This window comes from Rhodamnia argentea, chromosome 1 (assembly GCF_020921035.1).
Source record: "Rhodamnia argentea isolate NSW1041297 chromosome 1, ASM2092103v1, whole genome shotgun sequence".
Lineage (NCBI taxonomy): Eukaryota > Viridiplantae > Streptophyta > Magnoliopsida > Myrtales > Myrtaceae > Rhodamnia > Rhodamnia argentea.
The window spans coordinates 22,474,863-22,502,468 of record NC_063150.1 but is presented as its reverse complement, the minus strand read 5'-3'; the positions used below and the strand labels follow the sequence as shown (position 1 = coordinate 22,502,468).

The following is a 27,606-nucleotide window of genomic DNA, read 5'->3' as shown; positions in this document are numbered from 1 at the left end:
CCTCCTCCATCTAAACAAAAACTCAATCTCCAACCCAAAACAAAAGTTCCTCTTCATGAACTCTGCTATTGGAGGTCAAAAGTCCTGATAAGTATGTATGCAGCCAATATTGGTACAAAGTAATAGTAGATAAGAACATCAAACCTGCTTTTTCTTTGACTTCTTTTCCTTAAGATTAGCCCCACGTCTCGACTTCTGCTCACTTCCAGCCACCCATGCTTCTTCTTCTTCTCGAATGAGCTCTTCTTGCCGCTTCAGAGCAACAGCCTCTTGATAGGCAGCTTCAATTTTGTTACTACACGAGACAGTAATGCAACACAAAGAGCAAATGATACATACATTTTATGTCAAATATACTTAAAGACATCATAAGAATTCACACAAAAGTATACATTATCCATTTGACAAGATAAAAGCGCATTATAAGACAGATATGTGCTTGGAATAACCACCAAACCAAAGATCGTTATAAAACATTGATCTAAGTCCAGCTTGCAAAGCTGCAAAATTCCAATCCAATCACAAAGAAGCATTCTACGACCTTCGAAAATAAAATTTCTTATAGGTCCATCTCTGTGTGCTCCCAACAATAATGTCAGCAGTCCAGTAAGCTCGGAGACAATTTTTCCCATATTTGCAAGAAGAAGCTAACCTAATTGTCACGAGAAAAGAGTAGGAGGGGTATTTAACAAGCAAAGAAAAGAGTAGCTTCAGATAGGGACAAAATGATGGTGTTTTAACCATGGTAAGGAATCTGGACTGGCCCTCATCACCATGTATTTCCAGGTGAAGTTAAATATCTTTTAATAGATCCTTTGCCACGCTGGCTAAAGCCTCCACAGACATTGTCAATTATCCCTAGTGAACTCTACATGTGCCTCTCCCGATTCTCTTAGATACATATGTTACAACTTTAGCATCATTGTTATGTTAGCAAAAGTTGTCTCTCCCTGAAAGACCAAAACTAAGTCCGTTCACAGAAATATATCTGTTTCATGGCAAACAAGCCAGAAAGACAACTATAAGAAGAAAGAACCTGAAAATTCCTGCACAAGGAAATACCTGAAAATATGTGCAAGGACAAAAATCTCCACTGTTCTTCGACCCAATTCTGTCAACCGCCTTTCATCACGCTCAATGGAATCCTTATTGAAGTCCTCACCAGAATTGCCATCCTAAAGTTTTATTGGACAGTTGCAGAGCCATGACTTAGGTTGAAGACCCAAAAAAATTATGTATTTAATGAAATAGCACGAAACAATCAAACAGGAGAACAGGAAGGAAAAACATGAAGTTGATCATACACATGCTGATCTGCCCATAGTGCAAACTTTTAAATAGGAAAAACTTATAAGGCAAACCTATTATGTGCGAGTGTAAGGATTTCACACCACAAAATTTCGTCTGACAGCTTGACCAGTCTTCTGATCAAAACTTCCTAGTACAGAGTTCATCATACACATGCTGATCTGCCCATAGTGAAAACTTTTAAATAGGAAAAACTTATGGCAAACCTATTATGTGCAAGTGTAAGGATTTCACATCACTCAATTTCATCTGACAGCTTGACCAGTCTTCTGATCAAAACTTCCTACGCTCACCAAAATGACCAATGAAAATCCTAGCTTGAACTTCCCATACTAATAAAAGCAGCCTCTCATTTATAGAAGAGAGAGAAAAAATTCACATGTCTTATTCAAGTAAATGTTGCCTTCCTAACTGTCATGTCATAATAAGGACATGATGCAATTAGAAAAGCAAGGCAAGACATCAGGATGCATAAACCAACAAGATCCAACCAAGAGGCGGAAGTTAGAGAATGAGTCGCTCTGAATGAAAGCTATTCATGACTGGACCAACAACATCCAAAGAAAAGCACTTTGCCATACAAAATGCAGTTATGGTCCAATTAATAGAAAACTAAATGCTGCCATCTCATTCGCACTCTTAACATTCTGCAGCCATTCTGTGGTTCCCTATACCATATCAGCGTAACAAACTTGAGTAGACTTGACAGCTTACCTTTGTTCGATTTTGAGGACCCTTCTCATCTTTTGGAGGCAGAGGTTCCAAGGCGGCCCTTTCAAGCAGTAATAATACGTCATCCACCAAAACAAACATATCCTTATCCACCGAAACAATGGGAGCCGGCATTTCATCAGGATCCAATACTTTTGTCCTCCCTTTCTTACATTTGCTTTGACCTTCGAGAGCCTTCAAACCACTATACAAGGAATCCATAACCAAAGTCGAGGTAACTTCTTTTTCTATGAAAAAGTGTTTCACCACAACTTTGAGAATCACATCCATTTTCTCTTTTGACATACGGCATCTAGCATTTTGGTCAATTCCCAACCAGAAAGCACAGAAGCTGCAAAATCATGTATCTTCCCATTAAAATAGGCAAATAACCTCACAAAACAGATTTCAACATACAAACTACCATTAAATGAAGATTTGAATACTCAACAACGGCTCCAGCGAGTCCTCAACTGAACACTTCATAACTCTGAGAATAGTGATTAAAACAATATACTAGTTGAAAAATAGTACTAATAACAGCGTACCCTGACCATCTAGCCTTGTCCTCGATCAGCTTCCCAAGCTTGCCCCTCCTCTCTTCCACAAAACGTCGGCAGATTTGCTCTACATTAGTCAAGTACACACGAACAAGTTCTCTCCTGTATTGAGAATCCAGGCAACGGAATGGTCGATCTGCTTTCTCCCTGGTAATGATCAAGCAGGGTTAATCAGATGATAAAAGTGAGTGTTCGCTAGGCTAATTGAAGCTTAATCAGATGATGAAAATGAGTGTTCGCTGGGCAAATTGGAGCTCAATCAGTTAAAGGTAAAAGCAGGTTACGGAAGTTCGAAGAAAAAAAGCAGCAATCACTTCAAAATTAAGATAACAGCATCTTGATCTTCGTGACCAGCCAAACCATTGGATAGGAACATAAGGCAAAAGACTCTCACATGGAAATTGGAAGGTTTCTCAACTAATCACTCCTAAAGAATTTCTAAAAGCACGACTTTTCATGACATACACAATATCACCAAAGTACGATTTTTTTCTACCTTTCAAAGACAGGACTGACTGGGTATAGATGCATGAGTAAGTCCAACTAGCCAACAATGAATTTTAACTGAGAAGGATGAAATTATCATGTGAGAACTTCACAATGTGGATAAACTAACCAATTATCATGGTCCAACATGATAATTGGTTATGTGTGTGTCTTTATTTATATAAATTGGTTATGTATATACATTAAAAGATATTAAAAGAGAAAAGATAATAGAATCTTCAACTGCCAGAAAAACCATACACAAGTTAATCCAGACATCAATCCCTCATTAGCTTAAAAACTAGCCTAAAAATGATATGTATTGAGGAATTTTTAAATTTAGAAACCTTAAAAAAATTAAACTGCAGAGAGATTATACAGGGGAATCAAAAAGATACTAGTGAAAACAAAGCAAAATCAAATCGCGCTATATACTTCGCAGCAGAAATTGTAATATTAAAAAAACGATTAAAGTGCAATCAATTTCTAAGGGGGGTTCAGATGATTATGTTAATCCAGACATCAATCCCCCGTCAGCATAAAAACTAGCCTAAAAATGATATGTATGAAGGAATTTTTAAATTTAGAAACCTTAAAAAAACTAAACTACACAAAGATTATGCAGGGGATTCAACAGATCTTAGTGAAGACAAAGCAAAATCAAATCGCGCTATATACTTCACAGCAGAAGTTGTAATATTAAAAAAACAATGAAAGTGCAATCAATTTCTAAGGGAGGTTCACATGACCTGAATGTAAGAGACCATAACCAGACCACCCTCTTCCACAAAAATAAAAGGGACAAGGGGAGACAGAGAGAGAAACAGTAAGAAGCAGCTATGAACACTAGATCATCAACTCTATGACATTAAATCAACTGTTTTAAGTCCTTCATGTGACATAGGGAATGTCAACACGCATCTACTGATTATGACTTTCACACGCAAGTACAGACAGAACCAAACACTGGCACTTTAACTAGGACAGATAAACTCAATTCCAGCCCCACGACTACTAGTAAAAGTTCATAATTAGACAACTTGAAATTGATTATAAAACATTTCGGGGCTCCAAATAGATTCAGAATCAACCATAACTACATCTGTACAAGAAGAATTCCCTTCATGAAGAAGTAGCTTAATTTTGCAAAACAACATGACAACCACGCCACTTGGCACAATTTAAATGGTGTAGACATGATGACAATACTGATGAGTCACACACAACAAGGGAAGAAAATTCTGTTTTGAAAAGTGACTAAGATGAACCTATGCAGAAAAACCTCTTAAATGAAGAATAACATAAATGGAACCATTATATGAAACAGGAAAATGAAAATAAAGACCTTATGACTTGGACTTGAGCCTTTATGATAAGGGTGTCAGCATCAATAAACCCATCAAACACTTTCGACAATTCCATAAACTTTTTCCATCCCCAATCATGCTCCTTCTTCCAAAATCGATGTAATGTATCTGCAAAACTCGCAGCAAGCCAGTTATTGACCTTGGTAGGGTCAAAACTTCAGTAAATGCAACTAAATAAATGTAAATCAACCCACCTGAATATTTCGATTTCTTTGGATCTTTATTCACCACAGCAATTGTAAATTGTGCAAAATGACTCCATCCTGCACAAAGTAAAATTATTCTTATACAAAAAGAAATCTTGACCATACCATAATGAGATATACAAAACTACCATCAAATGTATTTAAAATTGGAAAAAGTGGTGAACCTGGAAGAAGTTTGTCATGATTGTGAACACAGAGAAACAAAGAGAGATGGTTGCAGACATCACAACCTTGGGGATATATTAAAATATACCTGCATCACACAGGCAAATTATTAAACAACCCAACCAGATCATTAAAACTTATCTGCCTTCATGAAGTTCTAGGAAATTATTTGGTAATACAACCAAATACATGCAGACTGAAATGCGATTCTCATCCTCCGAGACAATTTCAAACTTGTTCTGAATGTTCCAGTTCAAGTACACCTTTAAAAAAAAAAAATCAAGCAACTAGGAAAAAATTAATTATCCTTATAAAAGAGACTCGGATAATTCGAATCAAATTATACAACTTCATCTTCAAAGGAGACTAGTTAAAATGACTGCATGAAACAAAGGCCCTCATATCTTTCACATTACATACAGAACAAACTACTAGTTCACAGAAAAACATAAGGGCATGTGCGGATAGACTTTTACTTTTTGCTTTTCACCGATTCTAAATCTCATGTCGGACACAATTTGACTTTTTCTTAGCCCAAAGCACTTGAAACTTCCACAATAAAAAAATGTTGGCACTTCTTGACATTTGTATAATATGTTAGATTGAAGGGGGAAAGCACAATTCAACCAAAAAAAGGGGAAGAGGGAAAGAAGAGAAAGTGGGGTTGAAGCAAAAGGAAAAGGTTGCTTTTTGCTAGGTATAACCACATACTGCGTAAACCCACTCAACATTTGTGGATGCTAAGATAAAGCATTGGATGCAGAGAAAAGCATTTTAGAGGACGTAAGGAATTGGAAGGCTAAAAAGACAAGCAAATAACATAGGATACTCATCAACTGTTAAAACCGGGCATAGGTGATGAGAAAGAGTGAAATAAACAGTCCATATGATATGACAGGATATTTTACTTAAAAATACTTGTCTACAAGATATGGAAGAAAAGTTAAATGCAGTATATTCCTAGACACAACAATATTAATCATGATGAAGTAGGCAAACTAAGGATGTCAGGAACCATTCCTATCTTACAACATAAGGTAGATGGCATGACCAACATCTAGTTAATGTCATCACTAGCAATTAGTTTCCCAAAAGCCCTTGACTAATATTAGATAAAGAAACAATCTACTTCCTTCTCATTTCCCGAGAGAATACTAGCGTCATGTGATTGCAGAGAGTGACACTTGTCTGCGTGGAATTCCAACCCGCGGGGGCCCACACCCCATATTCGATTGATTCATGAACTAGGTATCCCTATCAGAGCTGGAAGGTTCTTACCCCACTTTCTGTATATCAGAAACGAAACAGTTCCCCAAGGGAGCAAGAAGACTGAATTTCACAATATGACGAAGACCAACATGGGCATTTGAAAGAAAGAATATCATGCCATCTAAGTAGAAGTGACTAGATTTTTACTACAACAGCTACAATCAAATTCTTCCAACTAATCGCGTAGGCATCACAGATCTTCTTCCTCCACTGCATTCCATTAAGTATCAAGTCTTCAGTAAAACCTAAGTCTTTTGTGACTCAATCTTTCCAATAGAATACAAAAAAAGCATCTCGTACAGAATTAGTTCAAGAAGACGAACACAATCACAGCCAACTTCCATCTACTATAAAGAGTCATACCATTTATAGCCGCCAGCGTCAAATACATCACTACGAAGTTCCCTTTTATTAATCTGTGAAAATTTGTCTATCGTCCATGTATGTTTTCCATATAACTCGGAAGGTTTTGGCCCTACAACAAAAAGAGAGAGAGAGAGAGAGAGTTCTTCAACAAAAGCAACCATAATACGTATAAGTACCTGAAACAAAGAGCAAGATGAGACTACATCCCCTAAGAAAAATGCCCGTCATCAGAATTAATGACATGTTCCATCATTAAAAAGATGTTGATAGACAAGGTAGAGAGAGGCAATCCTCAATCCGAGTGGAAGAGGGAAGAAGCTACAGCATTTATCTAGTAAAAATCATCAAAAGCTACGGACCAATTAGCCAAAACTTTTCAAATTTCTGGACTTATTGAGAAAAGAACTTTTCAGATTTATCTACATAAAAACTTCGCACCTTTTTTGGAAGTTAAAAGTTCTAATTTCCCAACAAAACAGGAAGAATGCGGTTGGAAGCATCAAGAATAATTATCTATCTTGGCATCGTATCCTATTTCAAGGAACTCCAGCTGCAATAATGCCTTCATAGAAAATGGGTATCTATGACTTCATAAAAAAAAATGGATTATCCTCTGCGCAGATCCACACAAAGATTCAACACAACGAATAAATCCAGTCATCGCAAAACTTGAACTGCATCAAAGAAGTCTATTCCAATGTTACAACCCCTTTACCACCCAGCATGCACTATTTTAAGCAGTCTTCTCATCAAGTATTGATTCAGTACATATGCAAATGATAGTGGGTAACTATGACTTCATAAAAAAAAAAGAAAAAAAAAGAATGGATTATCCTATGCGCAGATCCACACAAAAATTCAACACAACAAATAAATCCAGTCATGCACGCACTATTTTAAGCAGTCTTCTCATCAAGTATCGATTCAGTACATATGCAAATGATAGCTTTGGAAGATCTCAAAATCACGGGAAGCCAGGTAAAGACAACATTGAGTCAAAAGAATTAAAGCTGAAGAAGTAAGCACACCACCATCCTCGTCATCATCGTGGTCGTCAGGATCCCAGTATGGAGGCGAAGTCGATGGGGCTCCCTTTTCCACCTGCTCTGAAGATCGCCATTCCGCCAATGCTTCCCCAGATTGAGAGCTTTGAGCACTCAAAATCCCCTCCTCAAACCTTCCCACTCCAGACTCCTCCGTCGCAACGCCTGCCATTTCTCGCAATCAAACACTCCTCTTCCACACTGGCTCAACTCTTACTCCTAAAAAGAGAAATTTCAGTAATTAAACGAAAAGAGCGTTGAAAGTCAAAGCTTTGAAGCCACACTTTTACATTGCAGAAAATCATTTTCGCTATGCACACATATTCTTCCATATAAAAAATTAACTCCTGGAATAAGAAATCCAGTGTCTAACGAATTAGGCGCTGCAAATGTCAACCAAACCTTTTTGAGGATAGCCAATAGATAATGCCCGCAAGAGAGAAAATTTTGAAACCAAAAACAACAGTAACTTGATCCAACACATACTATCAGCCCAGATGACATCCATTTCCGGGCACACGCCAAAGGCAGCCGCAGAAACAACCTCCTTCCACGACTTAAATCCTCTCATTTCTGGGAAAACCCACGCGAACCCGTAAATCCAAACACTAGACACCCTAAACCTAACGGAAACGCCATTTCCACGATTCGACAGGTGCCCAGGAAAACCCTAAACAAAAAATCAGGCAGGAGAACGCCGAACAAGAATTGAAAATCGCCCGATTAACCCAAATTGCATGATGCCTAAAACCCGGAACGCGCCCAAACCAGCCGACCCCGAGAAACGCAGAGATCGACGGCCAAAACCGCCCTCGAAGCCCAATCCGAATCAGAATCACGGGCGGCACGCAGAGGTCGCGGCGGGGGGCGATTGAGGGAATCCATCCAAAACGGAACGAAATGGAAAAGAAGAAAAAAACAACCGAAGCGATTCTCGCGAACAGGGCCACGGCGGCGCAAGATTGAAGGGCTTGTAATACATACTAACCTTAGGCAAAAGACCCCGGGGTGGAGATTGGTGGGGGGCGGGGGGCTTTTGGGGGAGACGACGGCAATTTGGTGCTCGAGAGGTTTAAGTGAGAGAAAGAGAGGTCGTAGGAGCAGCGCAGGAAGAGAGAGAGAGAGAGAAGAGAGAGAAGACCGAAGGCGGAACCAGAAAGGAAAATTTTTATTCTCGGGGCCTCTTTTTTCTTAATTTCGTTATCCCTCTTTTTTGTTCCCCTCCTTTTAATTAATTAATCCGGTCCGGACGTTTTACTTCTTCCTCGTAAAATACAAATAAATAAAAAAAATTTGCATTGCGCTTCTGATTTTTTGAGACAACGTAAATATAAAAATGAGAAGAAAAAAAAAGGGAGAGAAAAGAACGAAGGACGAAATAAAATTGGACACCGCGTCGTAGACGACACAATGAATTCGATCGAATGGAGGTCAAATTGCTAAATTTATTTCAAATCAACCCTCATATTTTTTTATCAATTTTGTAAAAAAAGAAAAATGTCGAAAAGTGAAAATTTCGAGCGGGGAAAATTTGTGATAATCAGACAAAAGATGGCTTTATGTGATTAGTTTTTTCTTTTTTTTCATAGGGGCGGGTGATAAATGTGGGGGTGAGGAACGAGTGACGTTATTTATTTTTTTTTTTGGGTCATAAGAGAAGGAGGGATTCTCACTTTTGTGGGGCTGGGCTTGACCTAGGCTTGGGGAGATTGGGCCGTGCACTTCTTGGGGCCCACCAGCACTTCCTCCTTCGGTTCTTGGTTCCCCCATCCAATTAGGCTGCGTTTGGTCGTCGGGATTTCCGGTCGGGATAGGATTGGATAAGATAGGATAAGAAATCTAAGGATTTGGCCATATACTATCCATCATTTGGTGAACTACGAATTTAAAGTCGGATATTCTCATATCCTATCATATCCTGCATTTGGTAGAAACCGTATATCAATATAAATGATGTATATGCCCTATGTGATGCTATGAAATATTCCGATCTTATTACTATAAAAATAATGTTCTCATAGACAAAAAAAAAACCTTGAAAATGTACACATTTTATTAGATTTTCAACCTTTTTTGCAAAAAAAATAAATAAAATGAAAATAGAAACAAATGAGATAAGAAAGTTAGTTTTTATATGACGGATAAGAGAAATCTTATCCAACCTTATCCTACCCCCTCCCCTAGGATTTTTTTATCCGGGTTATATCCCCCCTATATCCGACATTATACTATCCGGGACACCTACCAAACACGGGATAGGATAAAACATATCCTATCCCGAGTTTTATACGGACGACCAAACGCAGCCTAGGGTTCGGGGTCGATTATCTCGACTCTTTGCTCCTTTTCATTTTTCACTTTGTATCCGTGCAAGAGAGAGGGGAACGACGGTGGCATCTCTCTAGGCTTATCCTCGATCGGATAATTTGTAATTTATATCTACATATTTGATTGCCCCGTGTGTCGAGATTTCAATGCTCGAATCCGTTTTGTCTTACGAATAACTTTACGTAAGTTACGGATAATTTTTAAGATATGCTCTCTTCCCCGCATAAAAGTATGCGGTTAAAGTTGATCCAAACCATCCTCCATTGGATAATTTCGTAGCTTATATAAACATATTTGAATCTCCCCCCGTGTATTGGGATTTCAATGCTTGAATCCGTTCTGTCTTACAAATAACCATATAGGAGTTACGGATATTTTCTAGATATGTTCTCTTTCCGCAAAAAAGTATGCTATTAAAGAACGACGAAAGAGCAATAATGTGAGCGCTTTGTTAAGAATTCTAGCTTGAGTAATCTTTTTGTCGGTTATTCCATAATAAGTGGTTATCATTCATTTGTCTTATAAAAGGATATTGACGCGGCTGAAATTCTAAGTTTGGGATCAAAAGTTGGATCGGATTGGCTTGATCATATGACAAGACATATCTATCTTTTTACTTTTGTTACTTAATGGAGTCTTGCGTGGTGTGATGGACATGTTTCAAAACATTCGCCTCGAATTTCGCTTTATTATCATGCCATTGTTAAAATTGTTCGATATGAGGATAATAAAGAAATTGGGATGATATAGCATTTGTTGATGATGAATATCGGAAAATTTAGAATTATGTACCTAACATGTAGATTTATTGTCGAGACATAAGCTAATTAATACTTCGATTTTTCATATCAATGCATATCAACTACAGATTTCTTACTAACTTCGGAGATATTTTCATAAGAGCATTTTTTTTTTCAATTCTATGACTTTCCCCACTTTCTATCAATTCAAGAACTTACTAAAATTACCGCAAAAAAAGGCAAGACTCTTAATAAACATTGGTGCAGAACACGTCGACTACGTTGGAGAGAAGAAGAAACAACTTATGAAACCCTTTTATGGAAGCAAGCATACCAAAGTCCATAATAAATTAACTTCAAAGATTTATTAGAGGGGTTGGTATTTAGTAGGCCCATCAAACTAATGGGTCAAGTCAAGTTTGGATTGAATCGAAAATGGTATAATTCAAATTGGCCATTTAATCCGCATTGACTCATTTTTCTACAATACAATTCTAACGACTAATGCCTAACTCGACTCACATTCGACCCATACCCGACTCAACGAGCATTCAAATTCCGATCAATTTTCTTCTTGAATTCCGATCAATTTTCTTTTTTAGTTTTAGTATGTTCAGTAATAAATCTCAAAATAGAAAATTTAAAAAATTTCTTTTTTTCTTGCCAAAAAAGAAAATTTTAAGTTTTTTTTTGTCGAAAATCTTGAGGTTTAATAGATGGAGAAATACTAAAATTAAAAAAGAAAAATATGAGCAACCCACGACCGCAACGTTCCTTCCGATCAACAAATTACAATGGCACCATTTGCAAAAACAATCCGATTCAACCACCGAACCAACGCCCATTAGCCTCTCAAACCTCCGCCCCGCCACCAACAACTTCCTATCCTGCAGCCTCTCCTCCTCTTGTCATTGCACCCTCCATAGGTGGGACACCGACAGCGGGTCCAAGTTGGTTGGTCAATAGCTCAAATGTCATCTTTGACGGAGTCGCAGCCTAATACCAAGATCCGCCACTTCAAGAATGTCGAATTGTACGTCAAGGCGGTAGCCCCGCAACCGCAGAATGAGGTGAGCGACTCCGATCCTATGGGCAACCGGAAGTTGAAGAGGCCCATGAAAGCTCGTTCTCGACATTGGCTTTATTAGGCTCCCTTCCAGCTTCTCGGACGCGGTCTTCAAAGTCCGGACCAACAACTCTCCCTTCTACACCGATTACACCATTTTCCTTCTCCTCATCCTCTTCCTCGGCCTCCTCTGGCACTCTCTCGCCCATTGCCTTCAATGTCATGATGGTCGCGCGGCACTTCCTCTACTTTTCCAACGATGAGCCTCTCTTCCTCGTCTTCGACGGGATGATCGATGAACACGTGGTCCTAATCGTGATGTCAATGCTGACGATTGTGTTCCCATTGCCGATGCGTGCGATGGTGAATATTCTCGTGACAATCTTGATCGATGCGGTGGTAGCCGGTGTTGCATGCGGCGCCGAGGAAGGCGAACGATCCGTCTCCAGTGAGACATGGGTTGATGATGAGCGTTGGACCTTTTTCTTTGCCAATTATCAAATGGGCTGATAATGAGTTTCTTTCCGACCCATTAAAACTCTTATTTAGTTAACCTTTTCCCTCTTAGACCCATTTAAACCAATTTATAAAATTTTAAACAATCCGACCCGTCTTGTTAAATATGAGTTAAAATATAAGTCAAAAACACATTTCGATAGCTTTGGTATTTAGTTTGAATTAGGTAGATTGTGTATAATCACATAATTTCTTCATATAAACTAACATTGACATGTTTGAAGTTTTCCAAAGGAAGTGCTCCGATCTTTTAATAGCGAACAAGACCAAGCTAGTGAAAGGAAAATGAAGCAACCCAAAAGCTTGTTTCATCGGGGAACAATGAAGATGATAACATCATATGTTTTAGTTGGATGCATTGGGCAAGGTATTTGTGTTTAGAGTGGAGTGGAGAATAGGTCCATAGAACGGACTAGGGGCACCGGCACAAGTCCCGAGCACATGGGGTCATTCTTAAGGAGGGAATTCAAATGAGTAGTGGCCGAGCCGTGCACAAGATGGAGCGGGGCGACTTTACCAAAGGCCAAGCGAAGCGTATTCTAAATGTATTGGGATGTGATGTGGTTCATACTCACCATCCACAAGAAAGAACGGAGGTCCGATGGCTTTCCCGACGGGAGTCACGAGGCAGCGCCCCCGAGACACCGTAGAACTTTTGTAGTTTGATCACATATTTTATTTGTAATTTGGGTTTGCGCCTATGAATAACTACTTATATATTTATATAAGATTTATCCTTGTTCTCACTTAAACTAGGGCTAAATCCAACGTAAGATTGCAATATCACACCTCACTCAATTATTTCCTAAAAATATTTCTAGCACCACTAATTATTTGAATACGTCATATAAAAAAAATGAACCAACCAAAGTATAATGTTAAGTACAATGAGAATTTCGATAAATCAAGTTTGTTCGCAAAGTAAATTGAAAATATAACAACATATTGATTTTTTTTCCTCTTTTATTCCCTACAAGAAAAACAACTCATCTTTTCTTTGGTACTCAAATGAACTTGGGTCCATTTCTGTTAGAAAAAACATCAAATCTCCAATTGATTGATTTTGATTTGTCCCAATCTTGTGGAAATTGTTGCTTATTGTTATTAGGATCACCACAATTCGAATAACTACAGTAATCAAATCCAATAGGCTTGACAAAATGCTTACCGAAGTGATTTCTATAATGTTGGATTGAAGGCCAACGCCTTAATCTCTCATTGACCTTTGGAAAAACATTCTTGATTTCACTTACCTCTTCGTAGCCAAGACCGGATTTGTTGTAGTACGGCATTTGTATGGAGAGGATGTGCTCTAATGTCTTTGAGCCGAGAGAAAATTTCTTGCAGATCTTTTGAACATCTTCCTTACGAAATTTATTCTCCATTTGTAGAATAGTCTTCTCTTCCTTAACAGAGGAATTCTCCATTTTCAACTCAACGACCCTTTTTCTCATTCATAAAATTTTGCTGTCTCAATCTAGAGACTTCCTTTTTTAATTCAAAGATCTTTTTCAAAGCTTTTTCATGTTCCACACATAATTCTTCAAAAGGATCTTCATCATCGAGAATAGGATCCGAGCAAAGCACTTCACCTTCTTTAGAATCATATTCAGCCATTAAACAAATATGTGCGAGTTCTTCATTATCGCTGTCTTCGCATTCGGCATCATGTCAAATCTATGCTTTTAGAGCCTTTTTGGACTTCTCATACTTGCCTTTATTTTTCTTTAGCAAATGACAATTTGGTTTGATGTGTCCCTTTTCCCGCATTCAAAACAAATCACATCCGTACCTTCTTCTCTCTCTCAGAAAGTCTTCTTTTGATCGCCTTGTTTGAATGGCTTTTTCCCTTTGAATTTTCTTCCCTTCTTGGCCATTTTTCTAAACTTCTTTACCATGCAAGCAAGCTCTTCATTGTCCTCTTCATCATCTTTAGAATCTGAAGCAAATCCATGTTAGATTTTAAAGCAATCGACATTTTACCTTTTGTATCCTTTTCTTTGTTGACTTGTTCTGTCTCGTACAACCGTAGAGTGCCAACAAGTTCATCGGTGGATAATGGTCTGATTGTTTGACATTCTTGAATGGATGATTTGATGTAGTTCCAATCATCCGTAAGTCCTTGAAGAATCTTGCAAGCCTGTATAGGTTCAGAAACAAGAGCACCTTGCCTTGCAAAATCACTTGTTAAAATTTGAAATTTGTCAATCATATTAGCAATGGACTCATCGGGCTTCATTTTGAAGGCTTCATAGTCACTTAGCGTAATGCTAAGATTTGTTTTTTTCACTCTGTCGGTTCCTTCAAATTTGACATGAAGTTTGTCCCATATCGCTTTTGCTGATTCTTGTTCTACAACACAATTATATAAAGGAGTGGATAGCACATAGAAGAGTGCATAAACAGCTTTGGAATCGAGTCATTATCTTTTTGCTCTTTTAGTATTCGATAGAGTAGGAGCATGAGCATTGTTCCCATTTCAAGAAGTTTCCGCAGTGGTAGGATTACTCCTTTAGTCACGACATCCCACATAAAATTTTCTAATGCCTTGAAGAACCACTTTATCTTATTGCACCAACGTTGTAATCCTTTCCATCGAAATAATGAGGCTTGTAGTTGAACTATGCATCACTTGATCCCGAAGAAATAGTGCTAGACATGATAGATCGTTAACTCAGAAGTAAACACACTCCAAAATATTGAGCAACCTATTCCGATACCAATTGTTGTATCTAGCAATATCACATAGAGGGGGGGTGAATAAGTGGTTTTAAACAATTTTGGCTGGAAAATGCGGAATTAAAAAAATCGAGTCAAAATGTACATAGAATCTGAATCCGAATATGTGTAGTTTATAATTTTGAACACAAGTATACAATTTCTGGGTATTCAGATTCAGAATATGAACACTATTATACAATATTCTATGAAACACAATGATAAGAGTTTAGAGATAGAGAATATTGCACACAATGATTATAGTGGTTTAGCTTAGATTAAGCATACGTCCACTCTCCTATGCCGACAAACGATTACCTGGATTCCACTAAATGAATCAATGGAGGTTTACAATAAGTGATGATACTCTCTTTGATAGATCACACAATCCTTTCTCAATCACTCTTACTAAGCCTCTCAACGATTGTCGTATAAAACTCACGAGGACAAGTATGAATCTAAATAACTCTATCACCTTGGAATTTATGATTCTAATCCTACACCATAGTAGCACCATAGATCTCCTTTTATACTCCTTCACCCCCAAACTAGCCGTTGGACAGGTCTTCAAAGGATTGCTCTTCAATCATTGATTGGATGCCATCAATCTTGATTGAACGAAACCGTATCTAGAGAGATTTAGTGACCGTTGTTACAAAATCTGAATCCTTCCGATTCGATCGCCCATACAACTAAATCTTCGGTTTTCATAAGTGGAGTTCTTCAAATATGGAAGTTTTCTTGTCCCATGGAAGGTAATTTCCAATCAAGGATATTCTATCAATCATGCTATAGAATAATCCTCTCAATCAAAGATTACAAACTTTCATAAATACTTTAGTGGTAACGGACATATGTCAGACGTGGGTCTTCAGAATCTGGAATCAATATATCTCATAGCTTTTGAGCAATCTTCAAAAGCAGACTTCAGAAGTAGAAACAGTTTTACGTATCTAAATACTTCATTGTGTCCGAATAGTCTTCATAAATGAAACCAGTCTTCATAATACATAATGTAAATGTAATAGCTTGAGCTCCATCTTCCGGTCCCTCCAAGCGTATTGGCGATTGCGGCTCTACCTCATTCTTTACCTATCCAAGGTCCTTCCAAGCTTATCGAACTTCCCGTTCTAGACTTGTTTACCTTTTACTTGGGTACCCCACACTTGTAAACACCTCTACGCTCAATGCCTTATTCACCATTGATAGATAGCTTATAACCTTCGGACGTTCTGTTAATGCACTATCCGCATAACGACCTGTGCTTCTTTTAGCTGATTCTACTCAACCAATAAGCACATTAGTAGTCTTTGATAATTTTGTCATCTTCAAAACATCATAAAAGACTTTCTCTAACTCGCTATAGGTATTGCTAGTGGATGGATGCTAGGTGTTGACCAACCGGTGATTTTACACCCATATTCATAGTAAGACCGCTCCCGATTTAGAGGTCGTGGAACATCTCAAGTGAGATGTTAAACTGAGCATGCATATGGATGGGGATTATTCTTCTCTCGTTAGAGGTTTGTGTAGCTTCTCTCTTATTATTAAGCTGATAGTATTGTCTTGGACTTGATAGTTGTCATGTGGCACTTGAATCAAATATTTCTATGACAACGTATGCCGAGGAGGCATGCAAAAGTGTTCCCATTGCATTCATCATAGGAAAGGTTCCAGATTGTAGTACCATAAACGTTTACAACGGAACCGTAAGATCGAAGTTGAGGGTTTATAGTTTTAGCAATGCCAAGCTCCTAGCTACGCCTTTGGGAAATTATGCAGCCGCCGATTGCAGGGCAAGTTTTTCCTTTTTTTCAAAGTAAGGAAGTGAATTGGAGGCCTATATATGCATGTTAACTCTCAAATAGTTGAAATGTCTTTTCTTCTTGAAATCTTTAATTTTCTTTAGAGGAAAATTTGGTTGATTGATGATATTTTAGATTTTAGTCTCATCTTTTAGCATGAAAATAATGGCAGGATGACATTCTAAAAATTGTATATTCTAGATCTTAACTTTATGACGTGTGTTAGGTCATCTTTTAAGTGCAGGTTTTGATCATTGCTTATCTTGCGAATGCTATTGCATTGACTCTCAAGCAATGTGCATTAGTTATTCCTATGAGGAACATCACGTGTTGTTGACACCTAATTTTGTCGCCCTTGTATTTTATTATTCCTCCGCAAAATAGAATAGGTCGATTCATGTAAATTCACCCATTGTGCTTTTAAAAAGAAAAAAAAAGAAAAAAAAGAGAAAAAAAAAAAAGAAAAAATGGAAAAAAAAAGAAAAAGAAAAAGCAAGAGGAAGGATATCAAATCGAGTCATTAAAAAAAAGGAAGAAGAAGAAGATGATGATGATGACACGGTTTAAAAAAGAGAGAGAGACTACACCAAGAATTTGCAAACGGAGAATATCCGAGAATATCTACCGTAGGGAATATCATCTACAACAGAGAATACATGAGAATATTATCTACATCATGAGATAATATCTATTGCAGAGAATTTTGAATATGGTAGCAGATGATATCTACTACAGAGGATAATATATGCAGCAGAGTCCATAGTTGCAATAGTGGTTGCAAGCACAAGTTGTAAATAAGCTAGGTTGGCTCCCGACAAGTCGAAGAGCCAAAAAGTAGTCGCCAAAAGAGTTTGAGGAAGCTGCAACGTAGAGAGGCTGAAAAGCCAAGGAGCAAAGCAAATGGGACAAAAAAGAATGATGACCGGAGAAAGATAGAGGCAAGTGGAAGTTGCAAGTTGAACCTCATCAGCTCTTAAAGGCTGATTTGGACGATTGTGTAAAGCAGAAAATCCAGCAGAGAATATCGGTTGCAACATGGATAAAGAGCAAGTTGCAAAGCCAAGTTACAAATCAAGTTGCTGCAAAAAATATATATATATCCGTGGTAGAGAAGAATGATTACCGAGGGTCAAGTTGGGGCAGAGAAGCAAGCTAGAGTAGAAGGATTTACAACAAAATATCTGCTGCAGAAGAAAATTGCAGAGCAAGTTGGCGTGAAGATTGATTGCCAAGTTCGGCTCAAGGACTAGAAAGGAAGAATGCTTGCAGCAGAGAATGTCCGCTTCAATAGTGGATAAGATTTTCAACGGAAGATAAGAACAAGTTGCGCTTGAATCATTCATTTCTTCCCCCCTTTGCGCTTGCTAGAGGAAGAAAACAAAAATGAAATGATGACTCAAGCAAATTACATAAGCAAGTGGTCGGGAGTTCAGCTTGTTCCCAAGAAGCTGCGAGCCAACCGATTGGCTACCGAGAGAGATGGAAGGGACTTGGAACAGGAGAATTTCGGCTGCAACCGAGGGGAAATGATGATTCACATAAGCAAGCAAGTTGGGACCGATGTTGAACCGACATGAAGCTCATGTGGATGGCTCTTGGAGCTAAATTGAGACAACTGTTTCAAAAAAATCTGCAAAGAATGAGCTGCTGATTTTTTTCAGTTGAAAGGACTAGCAACAGAAAATTTTGGCCAAAGACCGGATGCGTAACACCTTCAGCAGGCGAGCATGATATTCAATCACCGCCGGCAAGTTAGAGCTGATGTGGAGCTGAGGTGGGCGACTCTTATAGGCTGTTTTGGGCAACTGTTTAGAGGCAATCAATAGGGAATAGCTGCTATGCGAAAACAGCAGAAAATCTCGCCCGAGATAGAGAGGAGTAGAGGATTAGGAAGGTGTTGCCTCTTGTGGTGCAAGGGGGTTGAATTTCCCGAAGTGATGAGAACAAAAAAAAAACTGTTAGCTGGTGGAAGATATAAAAAGAGAGAAGGGACAGAACGTAAAAAAGGGTACTCTCTCTCTCACGTACTCTCTCTGCAACAAAAAGGAGAATGGCAATAAAAAAGGGAGAGGATGAGGGATAAAAAGGAGTGAACAAGGAGGACTCCTAGGCTCTAACATCAAGTTCATCACTGTTTTTTGAGGTTCCAACCTTTAATAGGTAACATATCTACTGTTGGGTTTTTGCTTTTGTTTCTCTTGCTACTCGAGTTCGCCGGGCCGAGATCCTTGGTTTCCTCGGTCCGGCGAATTCGAGCTCAAGTTGGCATTGTAATTCGAGCAAAAATGGAATTCGTTCATGTCATGTTATGGCTATATATTGTGCTGTTTTTGTTTTTGTTTTTTTGTTTTTATTTTCTCCCCCTTCTTTTCCTTGACCTTGGTTTGGTTTTGACCGATTGTGCTTTACCGCTGTAAAACCGTTGAATCCGAGTCATATGGCCGATGAACAGGGGTCTCCTATGTAGCTTACTTCATATTGCTTTTTCAATGAGTGCGCCTAACCATTTTCGTAACCGATCAATGTGCCGGAAACTACACGTTACCTAGTTTCATTAGGATCGAACACTTTTTCTATTCTAGTGCATACATGAAAGACTTTCCGATCGGAATGAAGCTTATCTACTTGTTTGACTCTAAACCCAGTTTTTCTCGAGCATGTCAAACTCGCATATTGGGGTGAACTTTCATTGGGATTTCATTTGATCCATCCTTCGCTACTTAGTTCAAATCATTCTGCGTGCATGGTAGTTTGTATCCGTGTTAGAGTTTACTGTTTGCGATACCCGAAGTTCGTGATTTGCGGTCATGAAAACACTCCTTGAGGCTGTTTTTATAGATTCTCTAAGTGCAAGTGTATGAGGAAAGACAAAAAAAAAATAATAATAAAAAAGGAAGGAACCCCCTTTGTTTATGACCCACGACGCTTTAAGATGATTCATATTAGACTTAGGGTTCCGTTATTTTGTTTGTGCCTTGCAAAAAAAAAATTTATTAGAAGATTTCGTGATCTAAAAATGACATAGAATCAGAAATACTTTTTTCTCTTTTTTGTATATGAAAGACCAAAGGGAAGTAAATAAGAAAGGCAAAAAAAAAAAAAAAGAGGGGAATCCGTTTTATACAAACTCATGTTTTTTTCTTTTATATAACGTAGAGTCAGATTTTTTTTTCTTATTTATAGAAGAAAAGTAAAAAAAGATATCGAAAAGGACAAAAAAAATTTGGAAGAACCAAACAAACTTTCCTTTTTTTCATTTCCGCCGAATTAGTTTCTTTTGTCATTATTTTGCAATGAGGGTCGATTGATGTGCATTCTTGTTTAGTTTGTTATATACCCGACCGCATTTCGTGTCCGATTATTCGAGTTTGCAATTGATCCGCGAGTTTACTTTTTTTTTTTTGTCAATGGATAGTCATTTTTTTAGGAATGCATGGTCACTTTAGGAATACCAATTGGTTAGGTACCGAAAGGGCGTTAGTTTAAAATAATTAGCGTAAGTAAGTCCCCAAACTTAGATGCTCTGGTTGCGTAGGAATTGAGATAATACTCCCGTATCTCGATTGGTTTCTAGTCGACCCCAAAGGCTAGTGGCGACTCTTAATGGTTTAGAATGTTAGTTCATAAATACGAATTCCAATGTCACGCGAGGTAAGATTTGGGAGAATTTGCACCTAAATGGATAGGTAATGCCTCTAAACCTAAACGATCCTCGAGAGGGGAAAGGGTAGGTCGTGACACGTGTTTAACCGTAGTGTATCAGAATTGTGCAAATGGTCCGCTTAGAGCGAGGTTGAGGTTTCGCCTAGGAGTGTTATAAATGCCATAATATGGGGAAATCACTCGGATGAACATCTTGATATCAATCATGTGATGGTTAACACATCGTCTGGTCAATACCCCGTGCATGAACTCCTTAAGGATGATGCATGGTGAGAAAATCATCTTTAGGTCGATAGATTTAGTCGGTATTATGGTTTGACTTTTCTGAATTGTAAGAATCTTTGTTTGCTGAAGGTTGAATGGAGAATTTATTAAAGACTTCCGAAAAGCAGTTGCTCTAACTAATGGAACCGGGGGACCTATAGCTACTGGTGGTATTGCCTGAGTTGCCTGCGATCACATTCATGACTGGGTGCTTGGAACTCCAGAGGTAATAGTGGTTTTTAACCTCATTCAGCTTATTAGTTTGGCTTGTTTTTTCTAAGCTCTAGTGATGTCACTTCTTAGGGGACTTGGGTTTGCATGGGGGTTTTCTCATATGGTTTGTATAACGTTCCAAATGGCCTTATCTTTTCCTGTTTGGTAACTTGTCGCAACAGAGGATGGACCATCGTGCAAGGTATAGAAAATTCTATCTTCATCATTCTCACTTTACACCGGCAAATTCTATCTCGGAATTGTTTTATCTCGCACTTCATCTCTTGGCATTGCAATATGGTATATCACTCCAATCTTTTCATCATAATCAATTTCTCGAAACTTAGCGGCGTACTTAGTCTCTTTCCACGGTCTTGATGTAGGTCTCCCGCTTGATGAGTTCTTGAGGAAGAAGATGGATTCAATAGTGGAAGAACTTATGAAACAACACTTGCTTAATGTTGCCTCCGTTGAACGCTCTCTTCGGAAGTGTACTAGTACATCTAAGAAGCGTAGAACTTGAAGCCCTCGCCACCACCAGTCCCCTTCCCAAAGGTTCCGTTTGTTTAATTTCACCGATATTTAAACACTACTTTTGTGCTTATTTTACCGGAAAGTATAAAATTTAGTTTTGGGTTGTCTTTATTTTGCACCTAACTACAAGAACTCGATTTAAGAAAGTGTGTTCATTATTTATTTGCTAGACCACCGATAACTAGTCAGGTCGACTTTGGGACATCACAAATTCCTTCACTTAAAGTACCGATGTTTTTGGACAAAAAAAAAAGTACCGATGTTCTTATTGGTGCCCACTCTTATCACTAAGGACCCAATCTACCCTCAAACCACGCATATACTAATGGCAGTTTAACTCTAATGCCATTTATTATGATTCGGCTTGGTTCACATGTGTTCGTAGGGGTCACACATCTTTTAACCTATGCATGTAGTCTAACATGATGTATGTAGATAAGGTGGCTCGAATGTATTGTTAGGCAATCCCCCAATTGTCACTAGAGCAAATAACCACCGGAGGATTGCCCTAGTGGCAACTCTTCTCATTTTGGAAAAGAGAGGTGGGGGGTTCAAATCCCCATCTTCGAAGAGAGGGGGGAGGAAGTGGGTGAGGAGGGAGCAGAGTTTCACAACCCACATATGGCACATAATGCATACAGTATGCCTTGAATATCTTGTATAACTGGCGACAAATATGGCTTTCTCATATGAGAGAGAGAGAGAGAGAGAGAGAGAGAGAGAGAGAGAGAGAGAGAGAGAGAGAGAGAGTCGCCAAAACGTGGTGGCGAGGCAATTTCATGGCTACAACATAACATGGCTTACCACATAAGTAGGATAGTATTTGGGATTCTTGATAAGAATGAGACCGTCCAAATCTTTCCCATATGGTTTTTTTTTTTGGTAAATTAATGAACAAAATCGTAATGTATATATTTCCCATATGGTTGAATCCTACACATTCAACTAAATTAGATATAACACAGTTGAAATAGTTAAAAAGAAAGAAATGTCTTGATTGGACATATAATCATTGAAAAGCACACGACGTTCACCCAAATGAGCCGTGTGGGTAGAAACTTTTACGTAAGATTAAAGTCTTACAAAGCATCAATCAATTTAGAGTGCAGGGGCATGCGCACGAAACAACACACTAGGACATCGAGAGTTTGTGAAAGTAAAACATGCTAGCCAATATCGGTAAAATTGATGGATGCTTTTTAGCAAAACATGCTAGCCAATATAGTCAATTGCAGCTCAAAAGTTTCAATCACAATGCCCGATAACTCCATACAAAGTGCTCAAAAGTCAAGTACTTTGTACTCAAATATTTAAGATATTAGAGAAAGAGGCGATACGTATGATATTAATTGAGGAAAAAAAAGGTCACTTAGCGGTTGTTTGGCATAATTTTCCAGCAGTGGTTCAACTTCGAAACAGGGCGGTGCAGCTCTTATAAGGTGTTTACCAAGCGAGTTGCCACTGCAGTAGCCTTTAATCCACTCAACTTTTTAAGTGTTGCGGTTTGAAAATACGTATTTCCAAAGACATAAGTCGCGCATTTCACAACATAGTTACAGTTTAACCACCCTTGCACTTGACAGGGACTTTTAGAACTCCGGGAAAGACTAAAGCGGTTTTGTGGAATCTAGTGCTCACCGTCCTCGTTTGAAAAAAAAAATACCTATTGGCCATTGTTTTGACAAAGAAACAACACTCTTTGATAGTATAATTGCCATTGAGCTATTGAATTGACTACAAGAATTCCAAAAACCCATCTTTAATATCCTCTCTGCCAAAATTATGAAATAATTCTCAAATGTTGGCGAAGCATATCATTTGAACTTATAAATTGCCGAAGTTCGAATGCTATCCATCCGAATATATGAACAAAGTTTTCCAAACGAAAGAAAACTCAAGCTCAAAAGTTATTGTTTACACCTAAATCTTGAAGCATGTAGGAACGATTTCATCATCCCCATGAGAGTTGCAAGTTTCATTTGTAAATCCTTGGACTTTCAATTCTTAAATAGCCAAAGAATTGGCATTCCTAAACGGCTTTCATTCTACCCATAAATACAGTAAACTCTTCCCGATCGAAATGTTTATACAAACTACAAGTTATTTTCTTCAATGTTTACTTATTATGATGATAATCATTGCCCGTGCCATAAGTTCCAGGCGTAATTGAATATAATTATTATTAGATTATGTCTATTTGATAAATAGGCGATGCAACGGTCGCCCATTCGCGATGAGACGACCTCATAAGAGGGAAAACTATTAAAGAAGTCATAAATGTATTGCAATTGTGCCTATTCAGTTTTAAATTCTTTTTTTTTTGTGAATTAAGTCTTAAACCTTTTGCATTTGCGCAAATTCAGTTCGTTATACCAATTTTGGCTGCAAATCGTTGACTTGAACAATTTTTAATAATATTTAATATTTTTTTAATTTTTTATTGGTTCTTTTTCTTTCTTTCTTTCTTTTCTTCCTTTCCTTCTTTTTCCAGTCAATCAATGAGGTTTGATGATCGGCCAAAGTTGAGGGGCAATAAGGTCGACCTCGTTGACCTCCCGTGAAGCTTGTCTTCATTGGCCACTAGCCGTGGCGAGCCTTACCCAGATTTGGTGTCTCCCCACGGCGGCGATATCAAGTCTTGCTTAGCCATGGCGAGGCTAGTCTCTCCCTATGTAGCACGCACAGACACCGACATGCAGCACACGACATGACATTACGCGCTTTATTTTTTTTTTTTTAAAGAGAATTCCAATAGATTGGGATACGTTGTATATTAAATGCGTATTTGAAAATATACATTATAAATTATCATGTACATATAAAAATTCAACGACGAGTTTCTTCTTTTTCTTATGTGAGGGATTCATGATTAGGTTCTTTGTGGGCTGGCTTGGTACGTTAATTTTGGGGTGATTTGGTATATGATTTAAGTATACTGTTTTTGATAGATTTACATTTTGAGCTGTAATTTATTAAAAATACTTAAAAATGCCCTCTACGTGTCGAAATGAAGTGTTGGGATGTTGAACTCGTGTGTCGCTGGTATGAGTAGAGCGCTAACCATGTATTGGTCGTATGTCGAAGAGTGTCCGACACGACATGAAAGCCCTTGGAGAGTGTCGGTGCTTCCTAAGTCTTGCCCTACAACAAAGAGGCTTGACCTCGCCCTCGTCGCCCCTCACCTCCGGTCGATCGCTGGACCTTGGCAATTGGCAAGAGGAAAAAGGAAGGGAAGAAGAAAAAAAGAAATCATAAAAGGAAAAAGCAAATAATAAAATATTACCTAAAATTGTCTATATCGGTGCCGGCGGCGCCATATAGGATGATTGGCCTACCGCGTTAGTGATTTCCGGTTAGAATTAATTAGATGGACTGAATTAACATAATACAAAGGATTTAGGACTAAATTGGCCAAAAAAAAGTTTATAGCTGAATTGGCACAATCGTAATAGGTTTAAGATTTTTTTTTATAGTTCTGCCCCTCCGGATACGCAGAATGAACTTAAAACATGGACATTCCCACGGATTATCGTGGCTTAGAACCACATTTCTCACACCGCTTTCGCTCCATGTCCACATGCAATACGAACAAAAGTGCGGCATCTCAAGCAAGCAAGCGATCACCTTTGCCACAAAGTCCAAATCTCTCTGCAAACCGCCATTGTACATTCGTACTCGCATTAAAGGTTCAAGGGTGGAATGCATCGAGATGAACCTTCCAAGCTGAAACTTCACTTGGCAAATACCGGAAGAAAAGAAAAAACATGTACACAGGCTGGTCGTATTGAATCTTATAACCCAAGATCATTCACCATTTTCTGATAACTACACTAGATACTAATCAATTTAAAACTATATTGTAAAGAGTCAATAGCACAAATCAGATAATTACGGAAGCATGAAAGAAAGTGGTGGCAAAAGAGAAGCCAAAGATGTCACCAAAGTGAATCGTTATCTAATAAGGGGAATGTACCCAATTAAGAAGAAACAAGAATCACAAAAAAATATGCGCTAGATAGAGCTCAAGGGCGATTGCAGCAATTTTATATTATTTCACCGATGAAGTCAAAACCATAATACTAGAGAATGTTCATTATCAAGTGTTCTGTTGAAAATAGTCGTACCTGGATTGATTGATGTGTAGATGCTTGGGATATGAAAGGAACCAGCATTAGTTTAACTCCATCTACTTGAACAAAAGTTGATATGACCAGAGGTTTCTTAAGCAATGTTGAAAGGCAGTTCATTGTAGTAGGAATGCCTCGAATAGGGTGGGAAAGGATTCCTAAGCTGCAAAGCCAATTCAAGATCAAGACCCATGTATTTGAAAGATAAAGAAAATCTTTGAATGATAAAAAACACACCGTAACGAATAGCATCATATCAACATTTTCAATCAATAAATTCTTCATGCTCAAACCACCGACACTTTCATCTATGATGGTGAATCATCTTTTTCCCGATATCTTCAATGTCGGTGGAGCAAAATTATATATGTACCTCGATGTGGGACAACAACTTCAACATCCCCTCTCCTGTGCAAGCCGAATTACGAGTAACACGGGAAATTTAGCTAATGGGGATGGATGCACCTTTGCGAAAGGAACTATACTAACTCTGATACCATGTTATAAAATCTAACCTAGAAGCTTAAATTGATAGGTGAAGGGAGACCACATGAATATAAAGAGCATATAGGACCCGTTGTCAAGCGATGTGGAACAACAACTACAACACATAAGACCCATTGTCAGGCAATGTAGGACAACTTCTTCAAGACATTCCGGAGCAATATGAAGAATCAATCAACATAAAGAGATTTTGAAGCAGAGGAAGTGATAACAGGAAAGCTTTTTGAAAAGATTGACTGAAATTGATAAAATTGACTCGTAAAGATTACATAGGGGGACGTCCTTTATATAGATATGACTCCTTTTGGAACTAAGATAACATAAAACGATATAATATAAATCAAATCTAATCAAATCAAAATAGAAATCAAATCAAATATTGCGATCGGATATATCGCAATGTTGCCTAAAATCGAAAAATTGCCCAAAAACCTATCGAAATAACTCTGAAACATGAAAATATGACATCAATCATAGTAACATTGTGGGTATTGATCAGCGGCCCGTCTCCATGCGACCAACCAAATTTGAGCACAATCCGAGCTTGCCCGCCCCAAGTGCGAATTAGCGGTGGAATCGCCTTGATTTCCGGCGATCACGTTTTTTCAAGAAATCACGCGCCAGCTGTTCTACATCAGATTTGGATTCCATAAACCAAGATCTTGCCGAATTGGAAACATTTAAGTTCATCATTCGATGCCATGCACTTTTAGGAGAGCAAGTACATGGAATTTTAGTATGTGATTCAATAGTTGGTTGGCCGTTTTCTTGTTTTGAAGGAGATGACCAGAGGGAATTTGTAGGAAATGCTTCACCAAGACATGATAGACGAGAATGACTTTTTCATTCTAAGCTAGTGTATATAGGCTTGTATATCTTTGCCATAATGACTTTTTTTTTTTATCTTTCGTGTAATTGCAACTTGCGTTATGGTTTTCAACCTTGGTTAAATGTGCCTAAAAGTATTAGGTCTCTTGTGTAGTCTCTTTATTGTTTTATGACATTGAACAAAATTAATAATATTTTCCTGTGAAGTTGTGAATTACGTAGGTGTGGATTTTAGTGTTAATTAAATGCTTGTATATTTGAACATTGTAACCATGTAGAATGTGGTTTTGTGGAAATTGTCTTAAGAAAGAGTTCATGTAAGGGTTAGTGTTGGTATGGAATCCGTTGATTATGTCAAGTGCATATGCAAACTCTTGTTTCCTAGTTGTTAAAATTGGCAGTTAATTTGCTAGCACACACTCTTTTTTCTTAATGGGATATGTGCATCGGAAATTCTAAAACTTGTGATGAAAGTGCAATTGAGTTTTAAAACTTGCAAAAAGTGTAATCAAGTTCAAAAACTTATCAAATTGATGCAATTGAGTCCTTCCGTTAAGTTCGTCCAACTTGACCGACAGAAAATGCTGAACCTTACTTTTTTTTTAATATTTTCTCTCTCCTATGTGGCAAGGACATAGCTAAAACACGAAATTTAAGGCTAAAACGATGTCGTTTTGGTCCAATACGATATCTAATTTTATACTTAATTAAAATTTAGAAAATGCTAGAAATTAAAAATATCAAAAAGAAGAAGAAGCTAGAACCAGTTGCTACTAACGGAGATCGTAACTATAACAATCCTAAGGTAGCAAAATTCCT

General features: G+C 38.0%; 1 protein-coding gene across 4 annotated transcripts in view; it reads right to left on the bottom strand.

Annotated features, from left to right (window-relative positions):
• The window catches only part of LOC115726647 (TNF receptor-associated factor homolog 1a-like), a 184,028-nt gene that overhangs the window by 28,667 nt on the left and 127,755 nt on the right, over positions 1 to 27,606 (bottom strand). For 2 of the 4 annotated variants that reach the window (XM_048274687.1, XM_048274663.1), the window contains 8 exons: positions 6,436 to 6,547; positions 4,803 to 4,891; positions 4,627 to 4,695; positions 4,411 to 4,540; positions 2,568 to 2,726; positions 2,023 to 2,371; positions 1,063 to 1,175; positions 145 to 295 (listed from right to left, as the gene is read on the bottom strand). In XM_048274687.1, coding sequence (XP_048130644.1) covers positions 145 to 295; positions 1,063 to 1,175; positions 2,023 to 2,371; positions 2,568 to 2,726; positions 4,411 to 4,540; positions 4,627 to 4,695; positions 4,803 to 4,891; positions 6,436 to 6,547 — 1,172 coding nt within the window. Of the gene's footprint in view, positions 1 to 144; positions 296 to 1,062; positions 1,176 to 2,022; positions 2,372 to 2,567; positions 2,727 to 4,410; positions 4,541 to 4,626; positions 4,696 to 4,802; positions 4,892 to 6,435; positions 6,548 to 7,466; positions 7,654 to 27,606 lie in introns of those variants that run through there. The other 2 variants (XM_048274615.1, XM_048274642.1) reach the window with 2 other exon arrangements.